We start from the raw sequence: 15,242 nt of genomic DNA on the forward strand, positions 1-15,242 counted from the left end.
TTTGAAAGCAGCTACTAAATGGTCCAAATCCATGAGACTGTTTTCTCAACTGCTGTGTTCAAACTAAAGAATGAACACTGAACTTCAGCTTTTTAGCTAATGTAAAGTCCTCAAAGTGATTTTGTAAATAGTCTATCACTAAGACATTTAAGCTATTTAATACTTGTGACATTATAACTGTTACCAAGGTTATTAGCCTACACACATAAAGCCTACACATAAAAAGAAGCATTATTTCTGCATTTTGATTGTTCCATTGTCCAATACTTCAAAATACAAATGACGGAAACTAGAACTCATCACTATAATATCTACTAATACAAATGTACTAAAACTTCTGACAATGGTCACACTGGCTGGACATCAACTGTGTCAACTGTCACATTGATGTATTTACTGTATGTATGTTATGTTTTGTAGGCTCCTCCTTATGTTACCTTGAATGCCAACGTTTCCTCTCCTTCTATAAAGCACAGCATTTCCTTCCAGTTGAAAGAAGTTTTTTGCCTGTAGATATCCAGCGGGCCGCTGGGGAGGTCAGCCACTTTATCCATATTCATGTTCTTGTGTTCAGACTGGAGAGGTTCACCATGCAGGAGGGTAAGGCACTATGTTCTGTCTGAGAAGAAATAAGGGAGATCATTAACAGAGAGAGTGTCAAACATCAATACCTCATTAGGACTGACTGTGTTTGTAGCATATTTTGAGGTAGCAAATGATGAATGCTGGCTCAGATACTTTGGCTTATATCATAAACACTGGGAAATAACAGCAAAATGGTTTAGGAATGCAACAACTCTACTGTTTGATTAGTCATTCACAGAGGCAAATTCAGTCACTCTTATATTTCTTTATATGAGATGCGAATTAAAACATCTAGTAAGATCTAGCAGATATTGTTTAACTAAACACTGGGGTCCAATAACAAAAAATAAATCACCAACTGGTTACAACTTCTCTGGTCATCAAACCAGTATTCCAAAATACAATAATATTTAATAAATAATGATATAAAGCTGAGAAAAGCAGCAAATCACCCAAAAAAAAACAGTTTGAAGTACAGCCTGATATTATCGACCGATATTGACCTACCACAGATATATCGGTATCAGTGAATAGGTTGTCTGATAAGTGCGGATACACACACACACAAACACACACACACACACATATATATATATATATATAAACACATATATTTATTTATTTATTTAGTTATACAGGCAGCATTTTATGCATATTTGACCCTTTTCCTTATTTAAAGTTTATATATATATATATATATATATATAGGGGTTTTTTTATCATTTGTTTCGCATGTTTTTATTAGCCCATTTATAGCTAATTCTAATTATTAAATTCCCAGAGAAGTTGACTGTTTTAGTGCAATAAATATAATAAAATGATTTGTCAAACTGTACAATATCATACCTTCATTACATTTGAAGGATCATTACAAAAAAATGTGTTAATGTATATAATCTGTAAATACTACAATATCGGCTAATATATCCATATTGGAATTTTTTTACTCCCTGATATCCGTATGAGCATCGGCCCCTAATATTCAGTATCAGCTTTTATTTTGTTTTGAGGATAAAATGTTGGTTTCTGGGAACTTGTGATTGTTAAATAGAGTCTGTTGGTACCTCAACTAACATTGTACACACTCTAATAACATTCAAACACCTTGTGTGTTTTCAGTAGGTGGACAATGTTCTTAAGGCATGCATCTTCTCCTACTACCTATTCTCTAAAGGGTCTGTTCACCCAAAATACAAATATGAGTGGTACCTCTCAGTATCTGGTAATGCACATCATTTCACTTTTATATGTCCAGATATTTGACATGTTAGATATCTCAACTAAAACTTGTGCCAATACCCCAGCTGCAGTATATGAGATGAATGGAGTTTGAATATTCACTCAGTCACAGATCCAAGCTGACACACTTCACTCACAGTAACCTTTGTAGTTGAGCTGCCATCAATACAGAGCAAAGTTCAAGCCTGCATGTGTACATTCAAAAACACTGAGTCTGTTACACCGAGCAGCTGTCTCACTGTCACACACTCTGTAGTAGTGCTAACGTTACTGTTAAACCTTCAGTTAAAGTGAGCTGCGTGCTGTTCTGTCACCTCTACCACATGACGTAATAATGTAGTCGTGTCCTACCTCACTTCTCCTCTCACTCTGTCCTCTTACTGTCTCTGTCGCTCTGCTCTCTACCACACAGTTATCACAATGACCTGTGAACAGCTGGATGTATTCCAGGTACACTTCCAGCTGCCTTATTTTCCACCCCCAACAACAATAACACCACTTCCTGTTTGAAGGCGTCACAATAAAAGCGCCATCCTGCACGTGTTAACTAAATATAAACACTTCAGTTACAAATTACTCACCTTATAGTGTTTTTATGAACTCAATTAATAACATGTATTTTTATTGAGGTGGTAAGATGATTTATAACTACATTACTGCACAACGTTTAACGTTAAAACTACTAAAGAAGACAGCTGTTTTATTCTGAAGGTCTACGAGGTACACTGGAAGTCCAACAGCAGCATCAACTATCCCATTTCCGGTTCAGTTTATTTATATTTAGTCACTTCAACTAACACTAGAATCAAATGAAAAGCAATGAACTATACATGCAATAACAGAATAACCGTGCAGTGATAATACCTGTGTTTTATTGACTGGTGGTCGTGAATAAAGGAAGAGGAGGCGTCATTACGTCTCTTACAAAATCTACTGTACACTTGACTGTGAGTGAAAATGACCATTTCTCTCTCACTTAGTTTTTGTGTTTGTTTGTTTTATTTTATTTTTGCACCATGACCTTTTTCATATGGTGTCAGACCTGCAGATGTAAATCAGCATGTGCCCCCCATAGGCCAAAGGAGGTAACTGCAGCATCACCTCAGACCTGAATATTAATATAGCTACTCCAATAACAGCAGAGACAGCCCCATCTTCAGTGGGGCTGGCTTCACTGCAGATATCACCATATTACCAGCCTTCTACCGTTTTCTACTTATATTTTCTTGAAAGAGTCCATGGGTAATAATAGGTTTCCCTTTGAGCGAAAGGATATATATTATAGAGTGAGAGCTTCCAAGTCACTGACATCATCAGAAACCTTGGTTATGGGGCAGTCATTGGGAATGGCCACTACTTCATGGATGCTATGAAGGCTTTTGTCGTCTAAACATTGATGTTGCAGGGGGGTTAAACGTTCAATCACTGCCTTTTTTTTTTTTTTTTTTTTTTTTTTTTTTTACAGGAGAGCACTTTGAATCTCTGAACTCTCCCTCTGCTCCAATGAAATGTGTGCCACTGTCTGATGTCAAACAACACACTAAACCTTCTTATGGCATTAATACAGGAGTCAGTATTCAGGCTGAAGAATATTAGGGATAGTCTGATTCCAGGAATATTACCAACTCAGTGGCTTGTCTGTTAGGACAGATGAGCAAAGGCAGGAGTTCAAGTCCAATCTTTTATTAAGGAATAGCTGAACTAGTTGATCTGATACCAGAAGAGAAATTATAATAAAGGATATTATGTAGACATCAATCAATCAATCTTTATTTATAAAGCACCGAATCACAACAAAAGTCATCTCAAGGCACATAGAGCAGGTCTAGACCGTACTCTTTAATCTAATCATAATCACAATTCTGATGTGATTAAATAATAATTGTATCACATCATTATTCCTAATTTCAATTATTATTAATCCAGGAAAATTTATTTAACTTCAAACACAGTTACTATGTAAACGTAGAAATCGATAGAATGTCAACACACTCAATAAGGACTTGAATGCAATACATTATAATCCTCAAAGTAGCACTAACACTAACACTGACACATACACAGTACAATGCTGTTACAAACAAACAACTCAAACATCAATACAGGTTGTAAGCACTCACCTGGAACTTCTCTTTCCTTTCAGGATGATGATGGATATGGTGATGGCCATTATCCAGAAGAAGATGGCCTTAGCAGTGCTCCAACCCAAGTTGTGTGTGCTCCAAATGATTGCAATTATCCAGGTGAGATTATACTGGGTGATACCTGACCTGCACTTAGCCACTCAGCTTGTTTTTGACACACTTTGATGAGTAGATATTCAGCCAGTGTTCACTGTTGTGGGTGATGTTCCTGTTTCATGAAGATTTTGGTTTACAGCAAACTAACTTTTATATTGAAAACAAAACCTGTGATGATAAGATGACTGGCTCTTTTTTTGGACATGGCTGCTGTGAGCATGTGCAAATGGTAAAAAACAGTAAGATCTCCCCGTCACACATGCATGATTAGATGGTCTGTTGCACCTGTTTCATACATAGATTTCACTTACCACACTAATCTGCACTAATTATCACCTGTGATAAACTTGATATAGGCTGCAAATTATAAACAGACATAATTACACTGGTATAGTTAATGTCTCCTACATTATCACATCTGTCATACCAAGCATTCATTCATGTACTTTAGGCATTTTTATCTGATCTTTTCCTCCATGCTTTGGCAGCAAAATATTATATTATATACATATATATTATATTTATATTATTTATATCCATGCATTTTTTCATCATAAGGCAAAAAAACAACAAAATGTACCTATGGAAAATAAATAAATCTTTTTATTATATTTTTATTAATATTATTATTATTGTCTTAAATGTTTCTAGATTTCTAGATTCTTATATTGTATATCTTTGCCCTCACTGAGTATCACTTCTTACTGGCACAATAAGCTCACCTTTAAACATCACATGTTCTAATGATGCTGTTTGAATTGAAAACTTGTACCTTGTTCACATGAATGCACACACAGCTGGATCAGTAAATCCAGCTGTGTTAAATGAGCTGATAATCAGCTTTGTGATACTGTACCTGTTAGAAGGATCACTGATAGGCTTTGTGAAGACAAAAAGAGCCAGAGTAAGTTGAACTTGCTTTGTGTTGCAGGCTCTGGTCAGGACTCATCTCTCCAGACCTTCCCACAGAGTGCATCTCTAGAGTATCAGTACCTCTGCCCTGTACACTGTGCATTTCAGCCCTCAGTTTTCAGTGTTACCACTGGCATGTCATTTCCTTTGTCAAACTATGGCAGAAAGTCTTAGACTAGACAATAGTTTCTCATAAATAAATGTATATTTTATTTTGTTCTTAAATATTTTCAGCACAATCTCAAGTCAATAAGTCCAACTGCTTCTAGCAGCCATTACAATGTTCTTTCATTCAGACAAAACAAGAAGTCCATGTGCTCTCTTATGTTTGAATCACTGCTCAAGACGTGTACCAAAAGTATGGAGAGACATTAGTCTCAATATAGTGATGAATGTTATATGATCCCTGAATAAAATAATGCAAATATTATTTTATTGAAAATAATCATTTGTGAATGAATAATGGATCTTACAAATACTCCCCAATATGAATAAATGTTAAACATGTTTACACATGTGTCACTTATATTGAGACTCATTTCTCTCCATACAGAAGACCCAACTTGTCCCTGGCAGAGTACAGCCTCCTGTCATTACTCTCACAGGGTCAACACATTGTATATATGTATTTACCTACAGTTAATACATCTTCTAGTCCTCATATTTAGCATTTAAAAAGCAGAATATACGCATTTCATAAATGGTTTCTAACATAATGTAATGTAGTTGTTTGCAGATGTAATTGTCAACAACTATAACCCCTCCTGTAAGCACCCATAAGTGAATAAATGAATGACAGTAGTGTCTTCATAGAAGATGTTATAATTGTAGACATATACTGTGCATATTAAAAACTAAAATGTTCTTATATCTGCTTGTAAGTACATTTTAGTGTTTTATAAACTCTGAAATGTAGAATAAGGGAACTTTGAAGTAAAATGTTACCACAATACCCAAAAACATGTTACTGAGAAGCTTTGCTACTCTGATCAATTGTGTGGATATATTTATACTGCAACCGTTGTAGTAAAAAAATCTAAATGTTATTGTGTGTTGGACAGGATTTGAGAAACTCTTTTACTTTCTACAAATACTATTACCACTGTACAACAATCCAAGTGTTGTTACTGTTGAGGTCTTTTCCTACAAAAATACTTTCATATCAAACAATAATAATATAACTATGATAGATATAGTCACAGAATGACTTTATTTAGGTAAAGCTACAAGTACCACAATGGAATTATACTGCATTCAGAAGTTAACTGTTCCATTGACACCTATGTGTTATACTGTAAACATCTCCATATACAGCTGGTGTTAAAACCTTCAAGGAATAGTTCAACATTATTGAGAAATATGCCTATTTTTAAATTTGGACAGGGCTAGGCTAGCTGTTTCCCCATGCCTCTTTATGCTAAGCTAGGCTAACCACGTCCTGAAGATAGAACAGAGATGAGATTGACATTGATTATCTCAGAAGACAGCCTATAAGCATATTTCACAATAAAGGAAAATATTCTTTAAGGCACCGACTAAAACTGATGTCAATTCTCTGCTAACTCCATGAAAAAAAAGCAAATGAGTATATTTCCAAAAATGCTGAATGATTCCTTTAAAAGGAGGAGAATAATGTGAAAGAAAACACAGACTCGTTGTTCGTCTTTACTTAAAACACAGTAAATGAGGAAAGTTTGTTCTTGTTCCCCCTAGTGGAGGTCCAAGGCATTACCAATAAAGCCATGATGAAGCAATCACTACAAATCAAGCACAGAGAAAGATTTAATGTACAGAGATAGAGATTTTGCATCACTGAGTGCATATTAAAATAAAATAGTCTTTGAAGCCTACACATTTCTATCATCACACTGGCTAGTCTAAACTCTAGCAGTGCATCTTATTTATAATTTGCATGTAACAAGGTTAGTCTTTAAAGTAACTACAGCTGTCAGGTTAATGTAGTGGAGAAAAAAGGACAGTATTTCCTCTGACATGTAAAAGTATAAGGTTTCACAAAATGGAAATGCTCACATTAAGTACTTAAAAACTAGTATTCTAAATGTCATTAGTTACTTTGTATCTCTTTGTTTAAAGGGAAATGTGGTATGTTTCAACCTGGACCCTATTTTCCCATCTTATTGTGTCTAGTGCTTCAGCCTGTAGCCACGAAATGGGCTGCGATGTCTATATCCGTCCACTAAGAGTACTTGTTTTTGCCACTGACAGGCTCAGATTGTTATCATGGGTGTTTGACATTATGGAAAGGATTGTACAGAGAAATGAAACGACTTTTCTTAACTTTTACTATGATCTACTCGATTTGTTATTGTGTCTAACCAAGTCTCCTGAAATCTCAGTTAAGTTGTAAGTCGAACTTTGCTTAATGACAGTAGAAGAGAGGAGAGTAGCTTGGTGTTATTTAAAGATGTTCAAAGTCATGGCTTAACAGTTGGCTGATTTTGCACTTAGAAACAAAATGATGTGAAAATAGGGTCTGGAAGTTTCCCTTTAACTAATCCGAACCAGCATCAGAACCCAGCTGTTTCAACATCTCAATCTGTTAATTCTATGGTTGTTAGTCTGTTCTGAGGATAAAATATATCTTTTGATTTCACTCAAACTGATGTACAGACTGCTCTACGTGTCTTTTGTGAAATGGTTCAGCTTTGAAGAAACATTGTCAAACTGACAGAAAAAGGCTTATTTCACGTGAAACTGCATAATTGTTTCTGAACATCAAGATGCTTGACAAGAACATTTTCTTTCACTGAAGTTGATGCTACTTTACAGGAGATGGGAGCTTACCTATTATTGCCAAAGACAACTAAAGTGCATGCTGCTTTATCAACTAACTCAATGGCTTGTACAGTAATTCATAAAACATACATTAATATAATACTTAACCCTATAATACTTACAGGGTTTGCAGCACAATGAGTGTGTGAGGATTTTATTCACTTGTATACAAAGTATACAATCATCACAAGTAACCAAAAAAAACAGAGTCAGTAATTCAACCACTGATGATATCACCTTTGACTTTTGTTCGTGTGCTGTGGGGCTACTGCACTAGAAAAAAAGAGACATTTAACTTAGATCAAATTTCAACTAAAGATTGTGTTGAGAATAAAAACACTAGAAATTTGCTGCTTTTTGTAAAATTTTTAAAAGCTAAATTGACAAATAGACATTTAGCAGACCTGAAATTTGGCACTTCATCAAGCATCCCTCAAACACACAATGCATCCAATTCCAGTGAAGAAATACTATGTATAAAATCCAGCTCTTTCTAACCAGCAGTGCTATATCTTCTGGACATACTGGATATTTGTGCATTACATGTCCTGTAAAGTGGTGTAAAGCACAGCTATCCAGCTCTCTGGAAACCTGGAAACACCAGACAATTGATTTCTAAGCATGATACATACTTTTTATTTAACCTCTAACATTTTATTTTCCTCATCATCAAATGCATCCTCTGTGGTTATTATTATGTGCCCTTGCTAGCTGTATGGTAGCATTAACTCCTAACCCTAAACAATATTTTCTTTGACAATAATGTTAAGTTTTAGAAGTTGCAACTAAGCGACTTATTGTGATAAAACCCTTATAGTGAAGACCCACTGAAGTGGCATTCACCACTTTTCGCTCATCACTGCAAGATAGCAAGTAGCGTGCTGCATGGCAAAAAAAATATGGATTGCAACTTGTCATTTTAGGAAAGGTAAGTAAGGTAAGTAAGGAAAAGTAAGAAAATCATGGCACTAAAGGTGGCATTAATCATCTCTGCTGATTAATGTATAGAAGGATGTTGTGGGTATCCGTCGGCAACAATGTCTGCTAGAAATTACATTTATATGCTAACAAATTTGGTTTCCATTCCCTAGATTATGTTAACAGGTTATATTTCTTTGAATGAATAAAGTAGGCTACTACATGTATATATCACTCTGAAGTTAGAGGGAGGAAGTCAGGGTTGATGTCAGGTGTAATAAACACACATCCTCAGTCCTGCATGTGGTTAGGGTTTTTTTTCAGTATTAAATGAAAACCATCCAGTATAATAATGCTCTAGTTACTACCAGCTGATATTGTACTACAAGATTGGATATTTTGGTGAGAAATGCTTCGTCACTGAACATTTCACTTAATATGTTAAGTGTCAGTATTTTTTCAACTTGCCAAATATTTATAGGACACGCGGCTGCTATAATAACTGTAAAGAAACAACACCCAAACCTGTTTGCTCATGTATACAGTGAACAGTGAAGCATGTTTCATTCTTCACTTGTTTTTATTAAAGCCATTGAGGTTAAGAAGGGCTAATATATATATGATATCCTCTATTTCTATAAATGGCTTATTGTTGATCTAAAAGCATTTATCAAATGATTAATACATAATTAAAGTATGAGTCACAACTTATGAAACATTTTAAATAGTATGCCTTATTTCAAATGGTAATGAAATAGGTTGATCCACTGGCTAGGTGATGTCATTGATGTAATGTCCTAATACAAATGACACCCTGGGGGTCTAGCAGGAGCGCATCAACAGCTGCTAAAACTGTACAACTATTGATCTTTAGGTTGAATGCTCTATTCTTTTTTTTTACACAACATGTACATACAGTAGGTGTTTTAACACATTTAAAATGGGATTCATCAAACAACATATGTTGGATTGATCTCAATCTGCAGAACTCACGTGGCAGAAACCTTTCTTTTGATCAATGAGTGAAGCACTTGAAGTTATAGAATTCAGAAGTTTCTAGAAGTCACCATTGCAGGTGGTGTTGAAAGGAATTGTGAATATTTCCAAGCATGTACAAATTCTATATGTCATAAACAATTTGGATCATTAACATGGCAAAGATTTATTTGCATGTCAAAGCCAAATAGTTTGGAATGGAAATGCTCTTGATAGGCCATGCTAAAAGCATCCAAGAGATGCTTTCTTTCAAGTGATGATGACTGGGTCAATTCTACTGAAGTGGTGTAAAATGAAAATAAAGGAATGCTTCAAAAGATGGGCAAAATCTATTTAGAAGAAGTTTGTTGATACAAATAACACTTGAAATGTAGACTGATGTCAAGAGTAAGGGTTGGTAAAACTTTGAAAATGTTCCTTTTCGTGTCTAGGCGTCAAATGCTTACAGTAAGTAAGTAGTAGCCAAACAGTTTGGACTATTACAATTCTGTTGAAAAAGGCAAAATAAAGGCTTACTCAATAGGGTTGTTTCATATGTTCTAATCAAGTTTATCAGAGAAGCAGCAAAAAAAAAAAAAAAGCATTTTTAACAAAACTCAAATGACAGCCCTACATGGAACGTAATTGACAAAGTCCATATTCATCAATCAATCAATCAATCTTTAAACTCATTTCTTGCTGAATTGTTTAACGCCATGGTAACCAACCCTGCTGCTGGAGAGCTAGGTATCTTAGGTATCTCCACCACTCTAACATACCTGATACTTATTATCAACTCGTTATCAAGCAGCTGAAGCTTGTCAAGGGTTTGATAATGAGTTCATTAATTAAAATCCGGTGTGTTAGATTGGAGAGCTTCCTATAACATGCAGGACAGTAGCTCTCCAGGAGCAGGGTTGGATACCACTAGTTTAACTATGTTATTATCTGTAAGTGTTCACTGTTATCTCCATTTGTAAGATCCATCCATCCATCCAGACTGCAAAGGTATTTTGCCCTGCGTTTGATGGTGGCTACTCAGAGCAGCTCCAAACATTTTTCCCTTGAGATGTGGTCAGACAAAACAACATACTTCATTAGAAGCATACTGAGACCTCTAGATGGATAAACGAGCTTTAAACAAGTTTTACAAGGGATTGTTGATTTGTGAATGGGAAAGAAAACTATTATTTATCCCTCAAAAATACCAGAAATTTAAAAACTATTGAGATGAATGGACAAACAGTAGATCTGTAGTTTGTGTTGCCTAGTGTGTAGCAACAGCTATCTGGACTCAAGCAAGCAGAGCACGCTGAAATGGTACTAAAAGTGAAGTGGCAACAGAGCGTATTGAGTGCACATTGAAAATAGAGTTTTATTTTTTAAAAAGTGAGATGATCAGTGATGGATTAACAGGTTTTCTGAGATAAATTCAAGACCGGCCACTTTTGGTTTCCTCAGAATGAGACTACCATAACCTTTTTTGGCCATTCAAATGTTAACAGTAAGTCATCACTCTGGCATCACAGAATCTCCAGAGGTTTTTTCAGCACAATGTACAGTAATTACATGTATTACATATTATTATGACCACACAACATAAAATAAGTTAATGTGTATTTATCATAATCTGTGGACACCATTACTTGCTATATCAAGGTTAGGGTTACGTGAAACTTAAAAAAGGGTTTATTTGATTATGAGGAAAATATCAAGCTAATTCTACATAGTATTACTCACTCGGTTAGAGTTAACTATACTGACCGGTAATATTTGTGTGTGTTTGGGGGTGGAGAGTGGCTGCATATGTACATTTCTTCATCACTGGATAAAGGCTTTGGAAATTTTTATCTTCCGAGACATCTCCATACAGAAGGAAGTAGAGCACAGGGTTAAGTTGATTGTTTTTTTCTAGTTGTTTTCTTGAAATCACAAGAAAAATGTATCTCATGTACAAGCTTTGTTATCTCGTGATCACAAATTGAACATAACCTATCAAACGTTTCATGATCATCAGACAAAAACTGACAATTTGTAAATGATGGATTGCTCACTCTGTCAGGAGTAAATAGCTGCCAACAAGAAACCAACGTTTCTTCAGGTCTTGTTAAGAAGTGAGGGTAACATGGAATGCAAGATTGACGGGCAGTGCAGATGCTGTAATGAACTGTAGTGAAGAGGGAGCTGAGTCTAAAAGACAAGCTCTCTATTTACTGGTTAACACATTACATTACAGCCTTCACCTATAGTCATGATGGTCATTGTTTGCCTGAGGTTGAGAGAGAGTAACTGCCCTAAGTCAAGAAATTCAAGTCTCTTGGGGTCTAATTCACGAATGAGGGTAACATGGAATGCAATATCAACAGACAGATTACATCAACTGCAATGTGGACACTATACCAGACTGTAAAGGTCATGGTGTAATTTACTAGTTGATCTGTTTTACAACCCTCACCTATGGTCATGAACCTTGGGTAATGACCAAAAGAATGAGATCATGCAATACAAGCATCCGAAATGCTTTTCTTTAACAGGATGTCTGGACTCAACCTTAGAGAAAAGCTGAGGAACTCTAACATCTTAAAGTAACTCAGAGTGGAACTGCTGCTTCTTCACATCACAGGTAGCCAATTGAGATGGTTTGGGCAACTGATCAGGATCATTCCCTTTAGAGGGTTCCCAGGAGGGAGAAGATCCTGTGGCACACCCAGGACATGCTGATGGAATTACAAATCCCATCAGACTGGGGAATTTCTTGGATCCCCCAGGAGAAGCATGAGGACGTGGCTAATGAAAGGTATGTCTTCAGGCTACCTTGCTTAGCATTTTGCCATTGTGACCTGGACCTAGATAAGTGGTGGAAAATGGATTGATGGGAATGATCTAAGATCAGCTGACGCAAGGTCACTATACTGTATACAAACTGTTTCCTAAAACTGGAAAATGAACCACTAGTATTACTATTATGAATACTATGGTAGGGAGTGTTCAGTGAAAGTAGTCTAATTATTCACTAGCAAGTACAGACTGTGAAATATATTTTAAATATAATAAGGTATATTACAGACACTTTTATGGTCAATGTCAGTAAATGTCAAATTTTGGTGACAGTCCCAACTTATGTTAGCTGATTATACAGGATTATCAAATCAAATTCATGAGAACACAGTCTGGGTTACATGTATGTTATGCCACAACAACAAATTGATGACTGACCACGAGAAAACAAAGATCGTTGAGTGTGGATCACAAAAAGGGATCTGTGAACACAAGAAAACAAAACGTAAAAAATAATTACACCCATGGCTGCTCCAGCCTCTGATATCTTCACATTCACTCCTGGCAGCAAATAATAGGGCATCTGTGTAGATGAGTGGTGACCTTCTTTGGTTACAAACAATAGGCTAACATAATTGTCGTCTTCCTTTGTTATATTCCCTGGAATATGTTGTGGATTGTGGTCACTCTATTAGGTCCTTCCTAAAATATTAATCATTTAAAAAAAAGGATGTCTATTTAATTTCACTCATCATTTATCTTTCCTCAAAAAACAGGCCCTCGACTTCATAGCTAGAAAATTGCATACCAGAAGAAGAAAGTGGTCAAAGTTGAGATAAAAGCTGGTCAAGGCAACGGGGAGGTAAAATAGTTCTATACAAACTGAGGTGTTTTTCCAAAAAGATATTCCTGACTGGCTCAGACTAATGGTCCTGTGTCACACCCTCTACATGGGCATTTAAAGGGAGATTTACAGAGTGTAAAGATTATAAATACCATACACAGGGGAAACTAATCACTAGAGAAATTTAAGAAAATGTTTTACCCTGCCATGATGACTCTAGCAGAGGTTATATTTGTAAGTGATGATGCATCGGGGTATAAGAAAATAAAGGACTATGAATATGGCGGAGGGCAAAGAATGTGACATGGAATGCCTTTACATCCACCAGGTTTGTCATTTTCTAAATGGTGACATATCAGTGTCTGTTCTTGTGCTTATACCATGGCCACTAGCCAAAGCAACAAGACAAGTCTACAGTGACACAAGCCGTTTGGGAGGCTGTACTTAGGCACAACGATGTTTTGAGCTAAATGCTATTATAAGCTAATTAGTACTTAATAAAAAATGACAGCTGATAGGAATGTCCTCAGTCTTGTAGATATTTAGTCATAAACTGAAATATTGACCTGATGGTGGTGCTAGATGAAAAGTCAAAGGATCATCAAAGTCATGATTCAACCTGAGAGCGACATGAGTTTGTACCAAATTTCATGCTAACCCATGTCATAGATGTTGTGATATAAACTTTGAAGGAACACCAAAATCATTAGGATTCATCCTCTTTTGGGGGGGGGGGGCATGAATATCCCTACCAAATGTCATGACAATCCATCCAATAGTCGAGATATTTCAGTCTGACCAACATATCGACCAACACTGCCATCCCTATAGCCATGCAGATAGCCTGGTGTAAAAATGGAGCCCAACTTTAAAATATGAATCATAGGTTAGTTTCACAGCTAACTGGTTAACATAGTGTAAAGAATGGTTAGTGTTGTTATAGAGTTTCATGTAAAGACAGGTGATCAAAGGAAAAAAAGTGGACAAACAGATGCTTCCATACAGGGCACAAGGGCTCACTGAATGCTTTGAATCATATGCTTTGGCCTTCACAGTAACCATATCTCAAAAAAACTGAACTCCTATTGGAGATTTTGGAGCCACATGTCAGACAGTGCTGTCTACCATCATCATCTATAGACCACATGAGGGAATATCTTTTGGAAGAAACCTTTAGTAGATCTCCACACACTTGGACAATCTATGACAAGGAGCAATGAAGCTGTTCTGGATGCTCATGGTGGACCAACAACTTACCAGAACACTATGTTGTTGTTTTTTTTTAACTTGTCACATATCTCTAACTACTTATTAGAATTGTGTGTCATTTTCTAACTGGAACTACATGTTTGGCCATGGTATAAATCATAGATCATTTCCTCTAACACTCTCTTGTATAGTCACAAAGGGAACACTATTATCCTGCTATTATTAGTGATGCTTCAAATGTAAGACGGTATATTTCTGTTAATTCTAACACAACTATTTTCATTCTACGTCTTCTCCCTGCATTAGCTGAAGCCAGTAGTAAACTGCACAGTAGTCTGTTAAACATTTTCAAGCATTAGCATTTTGTTTGGCTTTATGCTAACAATCTACAAAAGTAAGCCTAGCTTTCACTTAGAGCTTCAGAAGTTAATCAATTACGTTAACATTTTATTGCAGCATTAAAGTGAAAATATTAAATTAGTAACATATATATATATACAGTCAAAGTTCTGAAACAAACAAAAAAAAAAAAAAGACAAACACTAAGACATAAGCTTGACGGTAATGAAGGATAAATTGGTCAGTCGTTTTGTGACTGAGCATGTTCATTTCACTGACAGGCTTTGTTTGTTGTTTTGCAGAGATTTGTTGTTGATGTTCCTTAGGTAATGCTAGTTAGAAGATGCACCCATCAACATTAGAGTGATGGGATCTGTAAAGTACCCCTATTTGATCCTAAACTATTC

At 35.9% G+C, this 15,242-nt stretch overlaps 1 protein-coding gene across 1 annotated transcript in view; it reads right to left on the bottom strand.

The window, feature by feature from the left end:
• acox3 (acyl-CoA oxidase 3, pristanoyl) overlaps window positions 1–2,285 on the bottom strand; it is a 28,777-nt gene extending 26,492 nt beyond the window's left edge. The window contains exons 1-2 of the mRNA XM_062444311.1: window positions 2,176–2,285; window positions 438–619 (exon numbers count right to left, since the gene is read on the bottom strand). Coding sequence (XP_062300295.1) covers window positions 438–560 — 123 coding nt within the window. The 5' untranslated portion in view covers window positions 561–619; window positions 2,176–2,285. The remainder of the gene's footprint in view (window positions 1–437; window positions 620–2,175) is intronic.
• Between the last annotated feature and the right edge of the window lie 12,957 nt (window positions 2,286–15,242).

Source organism: Scomber scombrus, chromosome 23 (assembly GCF_963691925.1).
Source record: "Scomber scombrus chromosome 23, fScoSco1.1, whole genome shotgun sequence".
NCBI lineage: Eukaryota > Metazoa > Chordata > Actinopteri > Scombriformes > Scombridae > Scomber > Scomber scombrus.